Source organism: Fistularia commersonii, chromosome 33, assembly GCF_037954325.1.
Source record: "Fistularia commersonii isolate RoL2024-O1a breed Wild chromosome 33, RoL_Fcom_v1.0, whole genome shotgun sequence".
Classification (NCBI taxonomy): Eukaryota; Metazoa; Chordata; class Actinopteri; order Syngnathiformes; family Fistulariidae; genus Fistularia; species Fistularia commersonii.
The window spans coordinates 8191026-8208898 of record NC_141316.1 but is presented as its reverse complement, the minus strand read 5'-3'; the positions used below and the strand labels follow the sequence as shown (position 1 = coordinate 8208898).

At 50.2% G+C, this 17873-nt stretch overlaps 1 protein-coding gene across 4 annotated transcripts in view; it reads left to right on the top strand.

Annotated features, from left to right (window-relative positions):
* The window catches only part of raraa (retinoic acid receptor, alpha a), a 162890-nt gene that overhangs the window by 136225 nt on the left and 8792 nt on the right, over nt 1–17873 (top strand). For all 4 annotated transcript variants that reach the window (XM_086141085.1, XM_086141087.1, XM_086141086.1 and 1 more), the window contains one exon: nt 9748–9896. In XM_086141085.1, the coding sequence (XP_085997211.1) occupies nt 9748–9896 (149 nt within the window). The remainder of the gene's footprint in view (nt 1–9747; nt 9897–17873) is intronic.

The following is a 17873-nucleotide window of genomic DNA, read 5'->3' as shown; positions in this document are numbered from 1 at the left end:
TCTTCCCTCTCGCTCTGCCCAAATCTTCCACTAAGGAGCCCCCAGACGCCGCGCATCAGACGGCTGAATCAAATGTGTGTCATCAGTCATCATTAGGGCGCGCGAGCCGAGCGGCGGCGGCGGCGGCGGGCCGGAGTGGGCGAATGCGCCGCGGAGATCATCGACGTCCCCCCCCCTCTCTCGTGCGCGTCCACCGTTATTCCTGATATACCGGGTGTCTCCTCGGGGTCTTTCGGCCATTTTAACCTTTCCGCTGACCTCGTGACGCCCCCTGGGCTCCGGCGCCGACAAGCTTTTTTTTTTTTAACAGAAGAGTGACAAGATAATGGCACACTTTTTGCGTCTTCCCTCGCAAATTCCTCCTTTTACGTGCACAATAATATGCTTTCATCTGAGAACCTGACACTTGCGCTTTACGCTAATTTATGTGATGCCGCTATCCAAGCGGGTTCGGCGTACAGCAGAGGAATGCGCGTTCGCGTCTCGGTGTTTGACAAACTAGCCCGAACCGCTAACGACGATTCCACCGATCCACATCAGTGGGGTTCGGATTTGAAGATAAAGGCATATTATTTTAAACGCCGCTACGCACGCGCCGCGCTCCCGACCCTCTTCCCCAACTTCCACGGTCACGCTCCAGCTCTGAAGTTGAGAACATCAAACCCGGCGTAATCTATTCCCCCGTGATTGACTATTGTGTTCTCCACAGAGGGAAGGGGGGGGAACACGGCTGGAAAGAAGCAGTTTAACATGATAAAGCCCGTCCCTGGTGATCCCCTCCTCTATCCAGATCCGCGTGAGCCTATTCTTTTCCTCCCCTTTTTACCCCTCTTGATCCCTTGTTACCCCCCTCTTCGCCTCACCTCCTCCGAGCCCCTCAAAGTCCACTTCATCCCTCTCATGCAAATGCCCCCCTCCCTCCCGTCCCCTCCATATTTATGACCTTCCTCCTCCTCCTCCTCCTCCTCCTCCTCTGCCGCCGCCGCCGTTGAATATGCGCTTAAGAACAGCCCCCATTGCCGCCAGTCACATTGGATTAGCGAGTATCAACGTGCAGATAACCTCTCTGTTAGAGTGACGGAGAGCAAACACTCCAGCACAAGCGTTCCTGAAGGTCCTTTGGCCCTCAAACACAGAGAGGCACTCTTCGTGTGTGTGTGTGTGTGTGTGTGTGTGTGTGTGTGTGTGTGCGTGTGTGTGTGTGTGTGTGAGAGAGACACCTGGCATGCCAAATATGGCCTGCTTCATGTGTATATCAACTCTTAAACTTACAATTTAACGCACTGATCCTGTTCTCCATGCAAAACACAATGTCATCAAAGGTGATAGGAGTGTGTGTGTGTGTGTGTGTGTGTGTGTGTGTGTGCGCACGCATGTGTGTGTGTGTGTGTGTGTGTGTGAGACACCTGGCATGCCAAATATGGCCTGCTTCATGTGTATATCAACTCTTAAACTTACAATTTAACGCACCGATCCTGTTCTCCATGCAACACACAATGTCATCAAAGGTGATAGGAGTGTGTGTGTGTGTGTGCGCGCGTGTGTGTGTGTGTGAGAGACACCTGGCATGCCAAATACGGCCTGCTTCATGCGTAAATCCACTCATAAACTTACGATTTGACGCACCAATCTTGTTCACCATGCAACACACAATGTCATCAAAGGTGATAGCAGTGTGTGTGTGTGCGCACGCATGTGTGTGTGTGTGTGTGTGAGACACCTGGCATGCCAAATATGGCCTGCTTCATGTGTATATCAACTCTTAAACTTACGATTTTTAACACACCACTCCTGTTCACCATGCAACACACAATGTCATCAAAGGTGATAGGAGTGTATGCGCGCATGTGTGTGTGTGTGTGTGTGTGTGTGTGTGTGTGTGTGTGTGTGTGTGTGTGTGTGTGTGTGTGTGAGACACCCGGCATGCCAAATATAGCCTGTTTCACGTGTACATCCACTCTTAAACTTACGATTTAACGCACCACTCCTGTTCACCATGCAACACACAATGTCATCAAAGGTGATAGGAGTGTGTGTGCGCACGCATGCGCGCTTGCGTGTGTGTGCGTTCAGGCGCTAAAGAGGATCGATGTTCCTGAACAGTTTTCTCAGCGCTATTGATGAAGTGTCTGTTCCCACTCGAAGGTCGGGGTTTCTTTCAGGCCGCTGATCCGAGCCGCCGTTGCGGTCGACCCTGGGAGGGATTTGAAATGCATTATAAATACCGTGCGTGTGTGTGTATATGTGCATGTGTGTGTGTGCTCAGCTTCCGGCCGGGGCGGATCCAGGTTGAGTCTCGGCGTGGCGGGGAGAACCATCACGCACCGTCATCCACTCATGCACAATTCTATAATTAACCGATTTCCAGGCCGGGAGAGGTTTAATGTTTCATGAAGCTCGTCCTCGCAGCCGGAGCCGCCGCATTAGAGGCCGTTTGTGGGAGACATTAGTTTCTCGGCGGCGGGAAGCTCAGAGCCGGTGACGGGAGGCCTCCCTCGTCGTTCATTTGCACCGAGAGTTGATAAAAGGGAGGCGGCGGCGGCGGCGCCTTCACCCTCGCTCGCTTTCGAGCAGACCGCCATCCTCAGATAGCTTTTTCTTCTGCTTTCTGCCTCCATCAGCCGGTCTCCCCCCCCCCACCCCTGCGGCCGCCCCGCTCCCGTCTCCCAGCAGAACTTACGTCATCATGGAAGTTGTCACAAAATGATTACGTCAACTCTTGAGTCTGACCCAGACCGGCCAGCGTTCAGCGCCGCCGGGCAGTTTTCTTTTCTTTTTTTTTTTTTTTTTTCTCTTTCCGGGCCACGAAGATCGAGAACACTGCCTTCGTCGAGCCATGGAGCTGATCTCGTACCCAGAAGGTCCCATCTATAATCATCACCCGCTCAAAGAAAATGCTTTGCTGTCTCTATTAAGACTCCCTTTTTTTTTTTGCAGAGCTGAATTTTTTTTTTTTTTTGGAGGGGGGGGGGGGTTCGTCACAGCTGAAGCGGTACATTTGTTCTGACAGTGCGGTATGATTAATAGAGTTCACACTCGGTGGATTGGATTTCCTTTTTTTTTTTTTTGGGGGGGGGGGGAGCATCTACCCAAATATGACTTGTGTTAAGAGGTTGCCCGACTGCTCTGCCGTCATCCTCGGGCCGATAGGTGAGGGGGGGGGGGCTATGTCCCGAACATCAGCTCGTTCTAAATACCTTGGGTCACCCCGGGGCGAGTGCCAGCTCACATCGTCCCGCTGTCAGTCAGCCGGACCCGGACGGCTGCTGGGGAGCGTTGCGGCGTGTTACTCTCGGGTTGCCAGGAAGTCACATCGGGATTCTAGATGGCGGGAGATGCAGAGGATAGAAGAGCTAAGGCTGCTGCTCAAACACAAGACTCACCTTTGCCATCTGCTTGTTTCTTCTAGTTCCCTTTCCCCAGTTTGTCCTCGCGTGTTCTCCGTCGCATCCCCGTTTGCCGGCGCTGATAGCAAAACCTGGTGTGTTGTTATACAGAGGGAAGCTATCTTGAGGCCCCGCGGAGGGGCTGCGGAGCACGGAGGGGGCCGACGATCTGATAAAAACCAGGCGTCGGACGTGAATACGCGGCCGTTCGCACGCACGGGGCTCGGCGCGCGCATACGCTACGTTCCGAGGCGCGTATTTGCACGAGCGGCGGGGCGGCTGCCGCGTTCTACCGCCCAGATTTCTGCGTATCTCCCCAGATACAAAAGAATCCGCGAGTCGCCCCCTCTGAACACAACCCTCGTGCCTCCCCCCCCGTCTCTGGCCCAAGACAAACACCGCCATTTCCTGGTGTTTCAGAAGGGGGACGGTCTTAGCGGGCCGGAGAGCCTCCTCGCTCTGGAGCGTCTTGCCCTTCGGCCTCTGCTCGGACTCCCATCTATCACTCGCACATGTGTGTGTTTTCCTTGCCGTTGCGCTCCCGGTGCAAGAGTTACTCGGTCCCAATTTGGGCCACTATCCATCACAATTTAGATTCGGGAGCCTCGTGCGGTTTCCCCCGACACATTCCGACGCTCGAGCTGTCACATGCATTTCTTCTTCTTCTTCTTTTTTTTTTTTTTTTTTTTTTCCCTCCTCTGCGAAAGTTGACAATCTGCGACGGGTTGCAAAATAGCAGGCTGTCATTTCTTTGAAACACAGACCACACCATAACTCTGATAAATGTCATTTAGCCACAGAAAATTACAAAAGAATCAGATTAAGTTGTCAGCTTGATGCATACCCCTCCTTCCGTAATGCTACAACTGCCATGACATCAGTTTTATTGAATAAAACGTGACTATCGGAAACCCTATATTACGCCGGGCCTGAATTTTTACCAAAACTATTATCGAAAGTGGCACATTTTTTCACTTTGGAAGTAAAGTGCGGGTTTCTGGCGTCGCGCGGCTGCACCGTGCACCGACTCTCATGCGCCGAGACTGCAAGATAAACACGTAGCAGCTTAGCCGGCGTGCAGCTTGGAAGTGGGGGATCCTCGGTAATCCTCCTAAATCACCCTCGCTGAAACACAAACACGTATAATTGTACACCTCTGCGATGTGTGTGCACAAGCGGGCCGGCTTCAAATAGCTTCATTAACGCCGCTTGTATCAATTCATGCGTTCTCCCCCCCCTCCCCTCCGTCACCTCCGATAAAGCTCAAGCCGTGCAACGTGCACGTTTTCGCCCGCTCGATAAGCATTTTGATGTTTTGACCTTCGTCCGCGTCTGCGTCCCCCGTTGCATAAAATCGTAAATAAAAATTTCATATGAGATAAGATAAACTTTATCGATCCCCATAGGGGAAATTCCTTTGTCGCAGCAGCGTTATACAATCGTCATATAGCATTTTACAACAGTTATGAAAAAGTAAAATAAATATGAATATAAATGGAGAGATAGGAGACGGAAGATAGCAAGACATCCGCGAATAAATAGACACCAGCAACAAGAATCAGGGTGAAAAATACACAACCAGAACTGAACGACAATTTAAATAACAATGTTAGTTGTTGGTATTAGAACTGCTTTGTTCAAAATTGGGTTTTAGATCTCCTCGAATCATATAAGTGTCACCGGTGTTTTATTTTGCATGCATTGTCAGAAATGGTACGTTAGCGATCGCCGAGCAGGTTTATCGTTGGACACGAGCGGGGTATTATTTTACTGAATTCATGCAAAAAAAAAAACGCCTTTTCTTTCTGAAAGACGATCTTGTTCTGGAACCGACGTGAAAAAAAAGCACTTTATTTTGGCTCGTGTCATTCAGGGAGGGACGGCGCTGAGCAGAAATGAGAGGAGGGTTCAGCTGGACGGGAGGCGTGGGGCTCGCCGCCGCGTTCAGCGCAGTGTCAACTTCCTCCGGCCTTTCTGTGCGAGTGTGTGCGAGTGTGTGTTTTCACTCATGGCCATCTACGCGACCGCCAGATTCCTCTCCCTCTCCCGCCCAATAACTGTTCACACTCTCTGTTTAAACACAAACACACCCCCCTCCTTACAGCTGTCAGTCTGTGCAGGCCCTGGCGGTGCGTATGTGTGTGTGTGTGTGTGTGTGTGTGTACGTGCGTGCACGCTCCCACCCGGTCTCATATTCAGATGGCATGCGTGGCTTTTGCTGCCGGTAATGAGCGCGAAGGCAGCCAACAGAAGAGCCGCTACATTTTTAGGGAGCTGTTGTGACGCTTTGGTAGAGAATAGCAGGATTTCCCTGTAAGCAAGGAAACAGTCCCATTTCCCTCATCGGTAATTGGAGAGTGCTGACAAAGCATCCGTCCGTCCGTCCATGTGTGTGTGTGTGTGTTTCCCTGCCGAGATATCCGAGATGGAAACCAGAATAAATTCTGATTATTTACGAGGAGCCCCGCCGAGGCTGTTTTCGCACACTTGGACGACGCATCGGCCCGTCCTCCCCCCCCCCCCCCCCCCCCCCCCGGATATTCCAAGATGGCCTCCCGCTCCGAGGCCGCTCCGCCGTCCAACCCGGCAATCATTATTTAAGCTGGCGTGGAAGCGAAGCCTCGCGTGCCGTCCAGCTGGACGACGGAGGTCTCGGATGCTTCTCATGGAGGTCAGCGTAGATACGACGGTCGGAGCCCCCGCCGCCGCCCCCTTTCGCCTTCATCCTCTCTCTTTACCGCAGCCCAGCCGGCCCGCTAACGTCGTTAGCTTTCCCTTAATGATGGTGAAATCTCATTAATATGCTTCACAGCTGGGGCCCAGTAAACCAGTGGGGATGAAGGTAATCAAGTCTCGGGGGACTAACCTGGAGCTGAACCTCAGATCAGCTCGGCAGCACTGGCCCGAGACAGTCTGGAAGCTACATAATGGCCCGGCGAGCGTGTGTGTGTGTGTGTGTGTGTGTGTGTGTGTGTGCTGCATTTTACGGTCTTTTGAAGGGCTGACGTTCTCCAGACATGCTAACATCAGGGTCGCGGCTTCCACCGGTTCTTCATCAGCACGGGTTTCCTCTTGAGCGTTCAGGTCCGCTCCGCCGGTAATTTGCCTGGCGGAGATGCGGCGGTGAGACGGCGGCGTTTCCCTAAGTGCACTCGTGGCTCGTGATGTATGCAAAGTGGATCCGAAGCACGCCGTTACAAACCACTCGCACTTGAACTTAATTAAATCACCGGTTGGAGGACGGCGCACTACATTAAGCTACGGGATGTCTGCGCGTGTGCGTCGCGGGGGGTCGTCCGACTCTCCGCTCTGTAGTGGGAATATCTAAAGAGGGATTTTACGAGTCGAGAATTTGTTAATAAAAGCGCAGAGGCTCTCGTAACGTCGGCTTTCCGTTGGCTTCCGCCGTTCGCTCGCTCCCCCGGCGACGCGCTGGACCGGCACCGACCGGACGCGCAATAGAGCGCTTATCAAAACAAAATTGTTCTTTTTCTGTCTGGAGAAAATATCATTTTCAGGGCTGCGCTTCTCCGCGCCGGAGCCCAACGCGGAGCTAAGATGTCATTGCGTCGTCACTCCCCGAGGCGAAGGAAGGATCTCGGCGTTGCTCAAGCGTTATTTATCGCGGTGATATTGCCGGCTCTGGATGGAGTCCGGTCCAAAAAAGCTCTTTTCCAGACACACACGTCCTCGGCGGCGGCGGCGGCGGCGGGCGTGTTGCAAGGCTACGGGGGGAAGGTATCCAGGCTAGTGTGAGTCAGTTTTTCCAGTGTTGCGTATGAATCTGCGGATCGCACAATAGCCAGTTTTGTGCGACGGTTGTGCGATGATCAGAGCTTGGATGCGGGACGGTGTTGAATAATGCCTGGGTGAGGGCTGCAGAAAGGCTAAGTAGCCCTGTCCTCTCTGCTGAGCCTCTCCGCCTCTCCGTCCACAGGCCCGCCATTGTTTTGCTTCATGTCTCAGCTTGACGAGGCTCCAGAAGCCAGCCATTGTATTTAATTACAGTCGCCAGCCCCCTTACAGACTCACGTCCTTGTGTCCCAGATTTCCATGGATGCTCTCATTAAGACTGAGCGGTCTGTGTGGGTCTGTCTGTGCGTCCAGCACGGCTGTTTCAATATAGATATTTTCTGCGTGCCGGCATCACATCTGTTGGTTTGACGATGTGCCGTCGCCCCGAATAATGCGCGATTGTAATTAGTCCGCATCAAGAGGGGCGGGGAACCCCTGAAAATTGTGAATGGGGTTTTTTGTTGGTTTTTTTTTTGGGGGGGGGGGGGCCTAATGAGAAAATATGCCCAGTTATGTAAGGCTGTTTATGATTCATTTGTTTGACCTGGGTGTTTTTTGGTGACTGCACGGCTCCAAAATACACCCACAAATAAAAGAGAGTTCAGGGAGTCCCTGCTCGCTGTTTGAAATTTAAAGGTGCCTTTTTTTCTGTTTTGTGTAACTTCTCTTGCTGTCGTTTGGCTAAAAGCTGCAGCCATTTAACATGACTCACTCTGCATGTTATTTCTGGACCCATTTTTCCCTTTTTTTTTTTTCCCCTGAAAGTGCAGTTCGCAACAAGAAAGAAAAAGTAATGCATCTTTTTCTCTCAGCTCCAGAGCCAGCGCCGTTTGCATCGTGCGTTACGTTTTTTTTTTGTTTTTTTTTTTATTTCTTTGTTGTTCAGACACATCGTCTCCAGCCTCGGCGGCGTGTTTTTTCATTCTCTCGTGATTTACTTACTTCATCTCCCGCATCCCAGCGCCGCTCCCCCCTCACAAATGCAAATAAATCTCATATGTCTTGAAGAAAAAAATTCACCCCCTTTTTTTTTTTTTTTTTAAAGCGAAGAGGCCGGCTCCTCTGAAGAGGTCGTCGTAGCCCCGGCAGGTTCGAGTGCTGTTCAAAGTTGCTCCAGCTGCAGAGGTTGCATGTTTGCATGTCGCGGTTTGACTCTTCGGCTCACCTGAGGTCCCCTCTGCATGCGTGTGTGTGTGTGTGTGTGTGTGTGCAGGCGCTGCATTTCAACGCGCGCTGCCCGAGTGTGTTATTCTCTTCCAGGAAGCCCTAAACAGATCTGGGCATCAGGTTGGTTTATTTTGGTTGTTGTCGGATGTAATCTTCCCCTGCACCATCTGCCGCACGCACACGGAGATTGGCAGGTCGAAATACAGACACTATAAAAGGAGAGGAAAGCGAGTTTGCCGCGCTTGACGGACGCAGAAAGCGAGGAAAGGGCGGGGGGGGGGGGACCGCATCCTCGCTTTTTATCGCCCAGAATGCAGCACATTTACAATTGCGCACGGCTTCGGGATCCAGTGTGAGTGCGGGGTTCGTCACGTGGAGCGCGTTCCCCCCGCTGTGTACTACAGGCCTGCTGCAACAGCCCGCTCCGTTAAATATAGATGGCTTATTTGCACAGGAGCTTGGAGCTGCGGGCAGCCCCCAAGCTGCTTGTCAGCTTCCCAAATCCCTCCCGCGTTGAGCTGATGACGCCCGGAAAGATGCGTACGGTGTGCTCGCATGTATATGGAACATACGCCGGTTTGATGGCAGCACTCGCTCTCTGGAATCCATATGCAGATCTGCAGCAGGGTCTCTCAGGTGGATTAATTAAAAACCCCAACGGCGTGTAGATTCCCACCGCGCCTTCCCCCCGTGGCGGACGGACGGGGGGCGGAGGGGATTATGACGTGATTATTCGCCGGCCACCCGCCTGCAGAGCTGTGCCGCGGATGTTTGTTTTTATATTTAAGATCCGTGTTTGGTAACACACAGGATATTGAGGTCAAAGTCCAATACATATTACATGAAAGCAGTGGCGGCGGCGGCGGCGGCGGCGCAGGGGATGGGGGTTGGGGTCTTACCCTGCCATCCCAGCCCCGATATGTTTACCGGAGTACGGGAGCGAACATGTTGTTCACCCTCTCTGTAAATTGTATTTATCAGAAAAGGAGATGACGTGTGTCTGTGTGCGCGTGTCGGACATTTTTCCTCTTTTCTCTCCCCGAAAAAAAACGTACAGCGTGTGCTTTTTCCCGAGGTGCTCTCGAAACATTCATACTTAAAAAGACCGGGTAATATGAAAATAAATAGAAGCACTCGGGGCCATTTTTCAAGAAAAAAAAGAGGGTAAGAACTCTCTTTCAACCCTGCGAGCCACACAAGTTACACACCCGGCACAAAAGGCGAGACACACACGCTATAATTTGCGCTCGGAGTGTATTCGACGGAGGCCCGAGACAATGCATCATCGCCGCTTTGATGAGAAGTGTGTGTGTTGAGGAGTCTCGCTGTGATCGTGCTGTCTGCGTCTATCTGGGCCGCGTCGGCTAACGCTCCTCTTGTTGCTCTCCGCTCTCCACAGCGATAGAGACCCAGAGCACCAGCTCAGAGGAGATAGTGCCAAGTCCGCCCTCGCCTCCCCCGCCTCCCCGCGTCTACAAGCCCTGCTTTGTGTGCCAGGACAAGTCCTCAGGGTACCACTATGGTGTCAGCGCCTGCGAAGGCTGCAAGGTAAGCCTCTCTGGATCCGCCGTGCAACCGACGTTCGACTTTCCCCGCGAAGAAGAACCGTCTCCGGTGGAAATGACGATATTTTCAGTGTCGTGGCAAAAGCCATAGTGAGAGTAGAGGAATGGCTTTTGCTCAATGCAACGACAGTGCAACAAACATGTTTTGCTCTCCCGTCACGCAAAAGTACGGCGCGGGTTAACGCATCAAGCGTGCACCTGCATAGCACAGTTACATAAACATGTAGATATGCTAGCAACGTTAGCTGGGAAGTCTCTCCTGCACGTCTCCCCCGAACATGTCACAGTATTTTTCGTCCCTGCGGGGATTCTCTGCGGGAGTCTGCGATTATCCCTTAAATTTATTGCCGGAAGTTGAGTCAAACCCGTGTTTTTCAACCACAGGCATTATTGGATGCCGTATTGAGCCGTGCTAATCGGCGACGCCATCCTCGCTCTCGCGCGGCCGGCGGCCGGCGTCTTTCCCGACGTTGCAGAATCAGATAAGGTGCTCGCTGGGGGGCCGTTTAACCGCAACGCGGGGCGCCGAGAACTTTGTCTCCCCGCTCGGTCGCCGGTATCAGGTCTGCTGACGTGTCCGCATCTGCCATCTGTTATCAATACAGCTCTGTTACACAGGTGCTCAAGGCCTTCCCATCTGCTCCGTTATCAGTTTATTGGCGGGGGCGGGGGGGACGTGTTCCTGCTGTCCTGTTAGTGTGAGGACTCCTTTATCTGGCTTCTCCAAAGAGCCAGAGCTGTTAGAGGAGGAGGGATATCTGTAATTTCAAGGCCAGACAGGTTTGACTGGTAATCGTGCGTTCTTTAGCTGTGAATTGATTTCAAGCACACAAATGGCGCAGCGGTTAGCGGTTAGCGCTTCTGCCTTGAAGAAAGGAGGTCCCTGGATCCATTCAGTCAGGTGGCCTTTCTGTTTGGAGTCTCCATGTTGGATGTTTCTCCCTGTGTCTGCGTGGGGTTCCTCCTCTAAAAGCCCCAAAAAACATGCACGCTCAATGGAGACCCCGAACTTCCCAGACGAGCGAACGAGAGGGCGAATAGTGGTGTGCCCATATGATAACGTAAACAAGCGAGTGAATCCTTGTCGAAATCTTCTCGTCATGGCAACTGCACTTGAAGGCGTTTAAACCCTCATCCGGGAGGCTCCTTCAGGTCTGAAACGTCCTCAAGAAGATTTCTTCAAGAATTCCCCGTGACCTGGATGACTTAGAACCTCCACAGACAAGTGAGTGAATGGCTGCAACATGAGAGAGCTAACGCTTGTGTGTCTCTATAAGCGGCCCTGTGAATGACTGTCGAGCGGTCCGGGATGAACCCCGCCTCTCGGCCAACGACGGCCAGAATAGGCTCCGGGCCGCGACCCTGACTGCAGGATAAGCGGTGTAGATAATGAACGAATAATGAATGAATGAATTTCAAACAGGCAGGTTGATGCTGAAGATGTGCATTGCCTTTCTAGGCTATCAGAGTGAGTGACTGTGCAGCCAAGGCTTTGGCCCATTGTGTGCATATGTGTGTGTGTGTGTGTGTGTGTGTGTTCGTGCGCTCCAGTGAGTGCAGGATAGAAGAAGAAGGGGGGTAGAGATAGAGCGCTGTGCTCTGGTTGGCTTGAACAGAAAGAGGCGAGTTGGGGTTCGGGGGGCCGCGGCTGAACCCGCTGACTCCAGGAGAACATTGGTGCTGCACAACATCCATCCATAACCCTGCAACACAGAGCCGCCTGACTCGCAACCTGCTCCCATGGGGTGCTTTTTTGACTTATTTTAATGATATCACGTATCTAGCAATTGAAATGTTTGATAAACCGGCACGGCGTTTAGCGCTTCTGCCTAAAGGCTTGGAGGTTAGTGGTTGGATTCTGACTGGAGGTCTCTCTGTGAGGGGTTCTCAGATGGGTGAATGAGAAGGTGAATGGTTTAAGTCTCTATCTGACACGTGGATGAGGGAGTGAATGGTTGTGCGTCTCTTCATGATGCGTTAATGGTTGTTTGTCGCCACAATTGGTCCTGTGATGGATCCAGGGTGAAACCCGCCTCTCACCCACTGATAGTTATGGTATAGATCAGGGATGCACACTTTTTCAGCATGCTAACTATAAAATGTCCACCTCAAAATATCTACCTACTATGAAAATGCAAAACATACATTTAATATTAGATATATTAAGAATTCTTTGTATGTGCAATAAATGCTGATGTACCTTTTATAACTGCATGAAACCATGCACATGTCCACAACTCTGGACATTTATTGTCATGACCTTACTGATAAATGTCATATACGTTACATACATTTTTAAGAATAAAAATAAGAATAAGAACAACCTTATTTATCTCGAAGGAAATTGTTGTGCCAGAGTTTCAAGTAAAACATAACAATAAAAGATAATAGTAGGAAGGAGGGAGAATAATAAATACAAATAAAATATAAAGTGTCAAAGTTAAGGCTATAAAGTGTTTTAAGGTCTTAAAAAGTACAAAGATTTGAATATTCCCTTCGGCTGAAGGAAGAGGAATTAAAAAGTCTACATATACAAAAAGTTTACATACATTTAACTCTATTTTTATTTATTTATTTTGATTCTTACTGTTTTTATCATTATTATTATTATTATTATTAGTGTTATTATATTCCATCTATTGTTTTATTATACTTTTCAATATCAGCTATTTTTATTCTTTTGTTATTCTTTATTAGCTTTTTAAAGTATTCTGACTGAGATTCTGATGACTTGCTCTGAATGGATCGGCCAGGGATGTTTAGTCCGGACAGTAGCTACTGCTAACCAGCTTCACCGTAGTTTTTACGAACGCACATCTTAACAGCTTTTTTCAAGTTTAAGACATAAATTGGAGGATAACTAGGTAACTCGTTAGCTTGCTAGAGTTTTGCGGCACTTAGCGCCGTTGTATAAGCGCGCTGCGCGCTGACCCATTTGTCAGAAAAGGTCAGATGTCAGACTGGCTTCCTTGTACGTCAATTAAGTGACAAATTTAATAGTGAGGACGCGGATGACAGGCTGACGTCTTATTTTTTTAATACCATGCAAACTAGCTTTGCAATCGACGTACCGGGCGCTTCTAGATAATGAATGAATGAGTCTGATTAATAGACTAATAACCTTCCCGCACAGTCTCTTCCGATGTTTGAGTTAAAAGAATTAAAAGTGTCACGGTGTGACTTCAAACATATGTGCATTAAATGTGTAGAATAAAATTAATCATAAGCCCAGGAAGTGTGTGTCTGGCATTTATTGATATTGTCTTGAAAAATGACCCGGCGCGGTTTTCTCCGAGTAACGATCGGCGATAACGGACGACGTCGCCGGGTTCTCGGCAAAACGCGATCCAGTTTGGGTTCTTATCCAAACACGGGTAAATATTTAGACGATGTTTCACTCACAGACATGCGGACGCTCGCCGGAGTTCGCCAAAACTCTGCGGCGCCGCGATAAACACGCAGACAGGGGAGGCGATGGATGAGCTGTAAACATGAGTAATTAGTTGTTATCACAATGTTGTTTTCTCTGACGGCAGAGAAATGGTGTCAGGGACGACGGCGTAATTAGCTTTCCAAGGCCGCGGTGCTTCGGGGACGCCGGCTGACGTTTTAATTTCTCCGCTCTCCGATGTCGTCGTGATGTTCCGTCCAAATCGTCGGAATTCGGTTCGGAGTTTGTCGTCGGCCCGGAAGAGCGTCGGCGTTCCAGCTCTGGCGTCGGGAGCTGATATCACTGCAGGCCTTGAAAGACTCCCTCCGTGGGTATTTGTTGCCTTATGTGTTAAACTATATATTTATATTTTGTGCCGGCAAGGTAGCGCAGCTGTTAGCATATGTTAGCGTACCTGACTTGTGAATGTACGTTCAAGAACACTGCGGCTTCAACAACGATGCAGCTGATTTATGGATTTTATTTAGGCTAACGCGAAAAAGCATTTCCAGCACATGTTGTGGATGTTACCGGTATAAATTGTAGATATCTCATGTTACACCTGCGGTTTATAGACCTACATATGTACACATACAGGACTGTCTCAGAAAATTATAATATTGTGATAAAGTTCTTTATCTCCTGTAATGCAATTACAAAAACAAAAATTTCATACATTCTGGATTCATTACAAATCAACTGAAATATTGCAAGCCTTTTATTATTTTGATATTGCTGATAATGGCTTACATCTTAAGACAACTCAAAAATCCGATCTCAAAATATTACAGTTATTATAATAATTAATCATAAATATTGTAATATAATATAACATCACGAAAAATATTTTTTTGTTATTTTAATTGCAATATAGAAGATAAAGAACTTTATCACAATATTCTTATTTTCAGAGACAGTCCTGTATATGTATTTATTTTTAGCCGATGCAACTCATGTTCAGGTGCGCTCAATAGTCCAGAAAATTACAGTATGTCTCTTCATGACCAATGAATGAGCGAGTGAATGGTTGTCCGCCTCTCTATGTGACCCCGCAATGGCTCCGGGGTGAACCCCGCCTCTGGCTCGATGTTCGCCGCCGTCGGCTTCGTCCCCCCCGCGACCCCGAGTGCAGGATAAGCAGTATTGATAATAAATAAATGAATATTTCCCCACATTCCCAGCATTATCACTGTGGTCAATTATTTAACCAGAAAGCTGCATAACCCTTACTCTTAAAATAAAGCAAAGTTAAATACTCTCCAGTCGACAGAGGAGCAAAATTACGTGCGTGTGTGTGTGTGTGTGTGTGTACGTACAGATGTTTTTTAAAGGTCAAAGCTCTCAGGACACTGCAGCACCGGTTTGACCTTTGCGCTGCGATCGGGACTGTTGAAAGCGGACGGATGATTCAAAGCTAATATTCGACGATACAAACCGAAGTGGATGTTGGGAGCTATCCCCGAAGAGTCTCCCCCGTGAGGACGATAGCGTAGTCCTTTCTCGACGAATTGGAAAACGCAGCGAATACGAGATACACAACGGCGACCCCGCCTCTGTTTTATAACCAGCTTCAGATACAGATCTGAACCGCTAACTTCGCCCTATTGGACTTTACTTCGTTTTCGGTGTTATAACACGGACGTTCCCGGCTTTTCGCAGCCGTAGCGGCGCCGGCGTCCGCTGCCCGCTCGCAGCCGCAGTGCTAATTTGAAAAATTCAGGATGCCTTCTCCGTATCTCCGACTTCAGAGGATATGACTTGGCAAAGCGCGCTCAATAATTCAGCACTACAGGCATGTGAATGTATATGCTTGTCTCATCTGAGACCGGGGTAAGTTGGGGGTTAGCGGCGTCGGCTTTGCTGCGGCGTGCCCAACTACAAAGACGTTTCCCGGGGGCTGCGGCGAACGCAGGAAACAGAAGGGAGAACGCTGAGCTCTGTTACTTGGAGACGGCTCGCTGGCTTGTTGTATAAGTTCTGCCGCCCACTCGTTCTCACTTCATTTCCCCTGCAGATATTAACACTTAGATTAAATATGCATGGCAGCACTCTTATGTTTATGTTTTTGTCTTGAAGGCATGGCAGCGAAGCCCCCCCCACACACACACACACGGTATTCACGGCTATAGGAGGCGCTTGTTTCGCCGCCGTCTTCCTTCATCTGTAATGCGTGGGCTGATGGAAGCAGCCATACGTTGCGTGGACACAGTAGGTGGCCGGGAAGCGCTCTTAATCTTGGCCACAATGTGAAAGTCACGTCAGAGAGGATTCCTCCGCTTCCTGGCGAACCCTCCGACCTCCGATCCCCTTTCCACGCCCCGCTCGGCCGCTTTCTCAATAAACGTGTTTCCTCAAACGCGTGCAAAGCGGCGCAACCCCCCGCGTTCTCTCGAGGATCACCCGCGTCACGCGCGGTCACGAACGAGCCGTCGCTCGCTCGCTCGCTGGCTCTTCTCTCTCCACCCGCCTCCCTCCGGCCTCGGCTCTCATCTCCTCTAATGCTGCAGGGTGGCTGACAGGCCCGCTGAGGACTCTTGTCGCCGGGTGGATTAAGCGGTGATACAAAAAGGGGCTTAGGGGATGCAGGAAGCAATGACTCTTAAAAAGAAGGCGACGGGGAGGAGGGGAAGTAGACGGGACAATCAAGCGGCTCGCCGCGCCTTCCCATTGGTCGCGGCTCGCCGGCACCTGAGTCCAGGCGTGTCAGGAGCCAGCGGGTCAATCCAACGGGCGACCCAGGGGTCGGGATCGGGCCACCGGCGGATCAAACGTGATGTGATACACGCACACGCAAACCAGCGGAAAACCGCCACATCTTCGTAAACATTATTTAACGTCGTACTCAACTCAACTTTTTCCTCTCCCTTCCCCTTCAGGCGTCGCCACGGCGAATCAACCTTCCATCTAACCTTATTCCACCTTCATAATCCTCTCTCGCTGCAGTTGACTGGAAAAAAAAAAAAATGCAAGAATTTTTTTTCACTCTTCTCAAAACCCCGATTGTTAAATTCGGAGGACCTCAAATGGTTTCCGTGACCAGCGCACCTTCTTCCTCCCCGCTTTTCACCAGAACCGTAAATCACTTCCTCTCTGCTGGCAGTTGAGGGACGGCGATGGCGATCGGGGAAGGGCAAATTGCAGGCTTAGTTCCTCCGTCCATCTGTTGGCTAGCAACGCTAATCCCCCGGCATGGGACGGGGCTCCCCGCCTCCCGAGCTGTCCCCGCCCACCCGCCTCCCCTCCGGAACACGACTCGCGACCCACTGCGTCGCATCAATACTGACACTGACCCGCATTGCATTTGTCCTCGGCACCGGCGCCGCTGCCGTTTGACACGGAGAGCAAATACACCCCCCTCCCCTCGGCTTCCCCTCCGAGGTTAACGTGGATTATCGCGTCGACTCGCCCGGCCGGCTCACGAAGCGTTCCGCTTTTCCCGGGTGTTAATTTGTTAAATTGAAAACACGATGCTGCGAGCGCAGCTTTAATTATAACCGCGTTTGTCGTAAATTTCCGGGACGGATGTTATTGTGTGTCACACGCTCTCGTGTAACCAGAACATACCAGCTCCCCACGAATGATTCACTCCGGCGACCCGAAGACGATCTCACGTGACGACCATACACGAAACCGACGCTACAGCTTAGCGTCCGAAAAGAGACGCGCAGTTCCAAAAATCTTGTCGCCGGGTAGATGAGACCAGGATTATGTCACCGGTTCCGCCCGTTATCAACTTAATTGTTTTGCAGATCGCTGCCTTTTGAACGTTGCTGTTTGCGGCGATTCTGCGCGCCCTGCTTTTTCACACTGAATGTACACAGAGGCGGAAAATAAAACAAAACACTAATTTGCAGGAGTCCTAAAGCCGTAATATCACGCAGCCATATTTGTTTAGATACGCAAGTGTTAGTACCCTGGTTAACAAGAGAACAGTGAACGCACCTATTTAGCTTTGCCGTTTCAAGGCGCTTTACACCAAAGGCCGTGCAAAGCGCTAACCAATCCCTCCGGGTTTTGCGTCCACGCTTCGGCAGACGGCCAGGAAGTGCAGGGAATTGAACCGGCAACCTTCCATTTGCAACCTTTCCATTGGCGCTAGCTCGCGTGGCAAACGGTGCTTTTACACCAGGAAGCATTCACCCATCCACGCTCCCGCACGTTTACAGTAACTGAGCTACCACGCTAGGCGCTAACCAAGTCGTCGGGGGCAACGAAGACAGGAGGCTCTAGGAGCTTTGTTTGTTTGTTTGTTTGTTTAGAAGTTTATTAGGACAGTGTACAATTACATTAAGCACAGAGGCAGAGATGTTTGTACCAGATTGTAGCTCATAGCTAATTTCCATCTGAAGTCCTGGGAAGACAATACAAATATAAAACTGTACAAAATAGACAATATATATAAAATATACAGATAGGCAATAAAATAACTATACAATATATAAACAGGCAATAAAAATGTATTTGGCAAGTTGAAAGTGCTATTGTTGTGAACCAGCAACCTTTCTAGCTGACCCTACCTTGCTAGCTCTC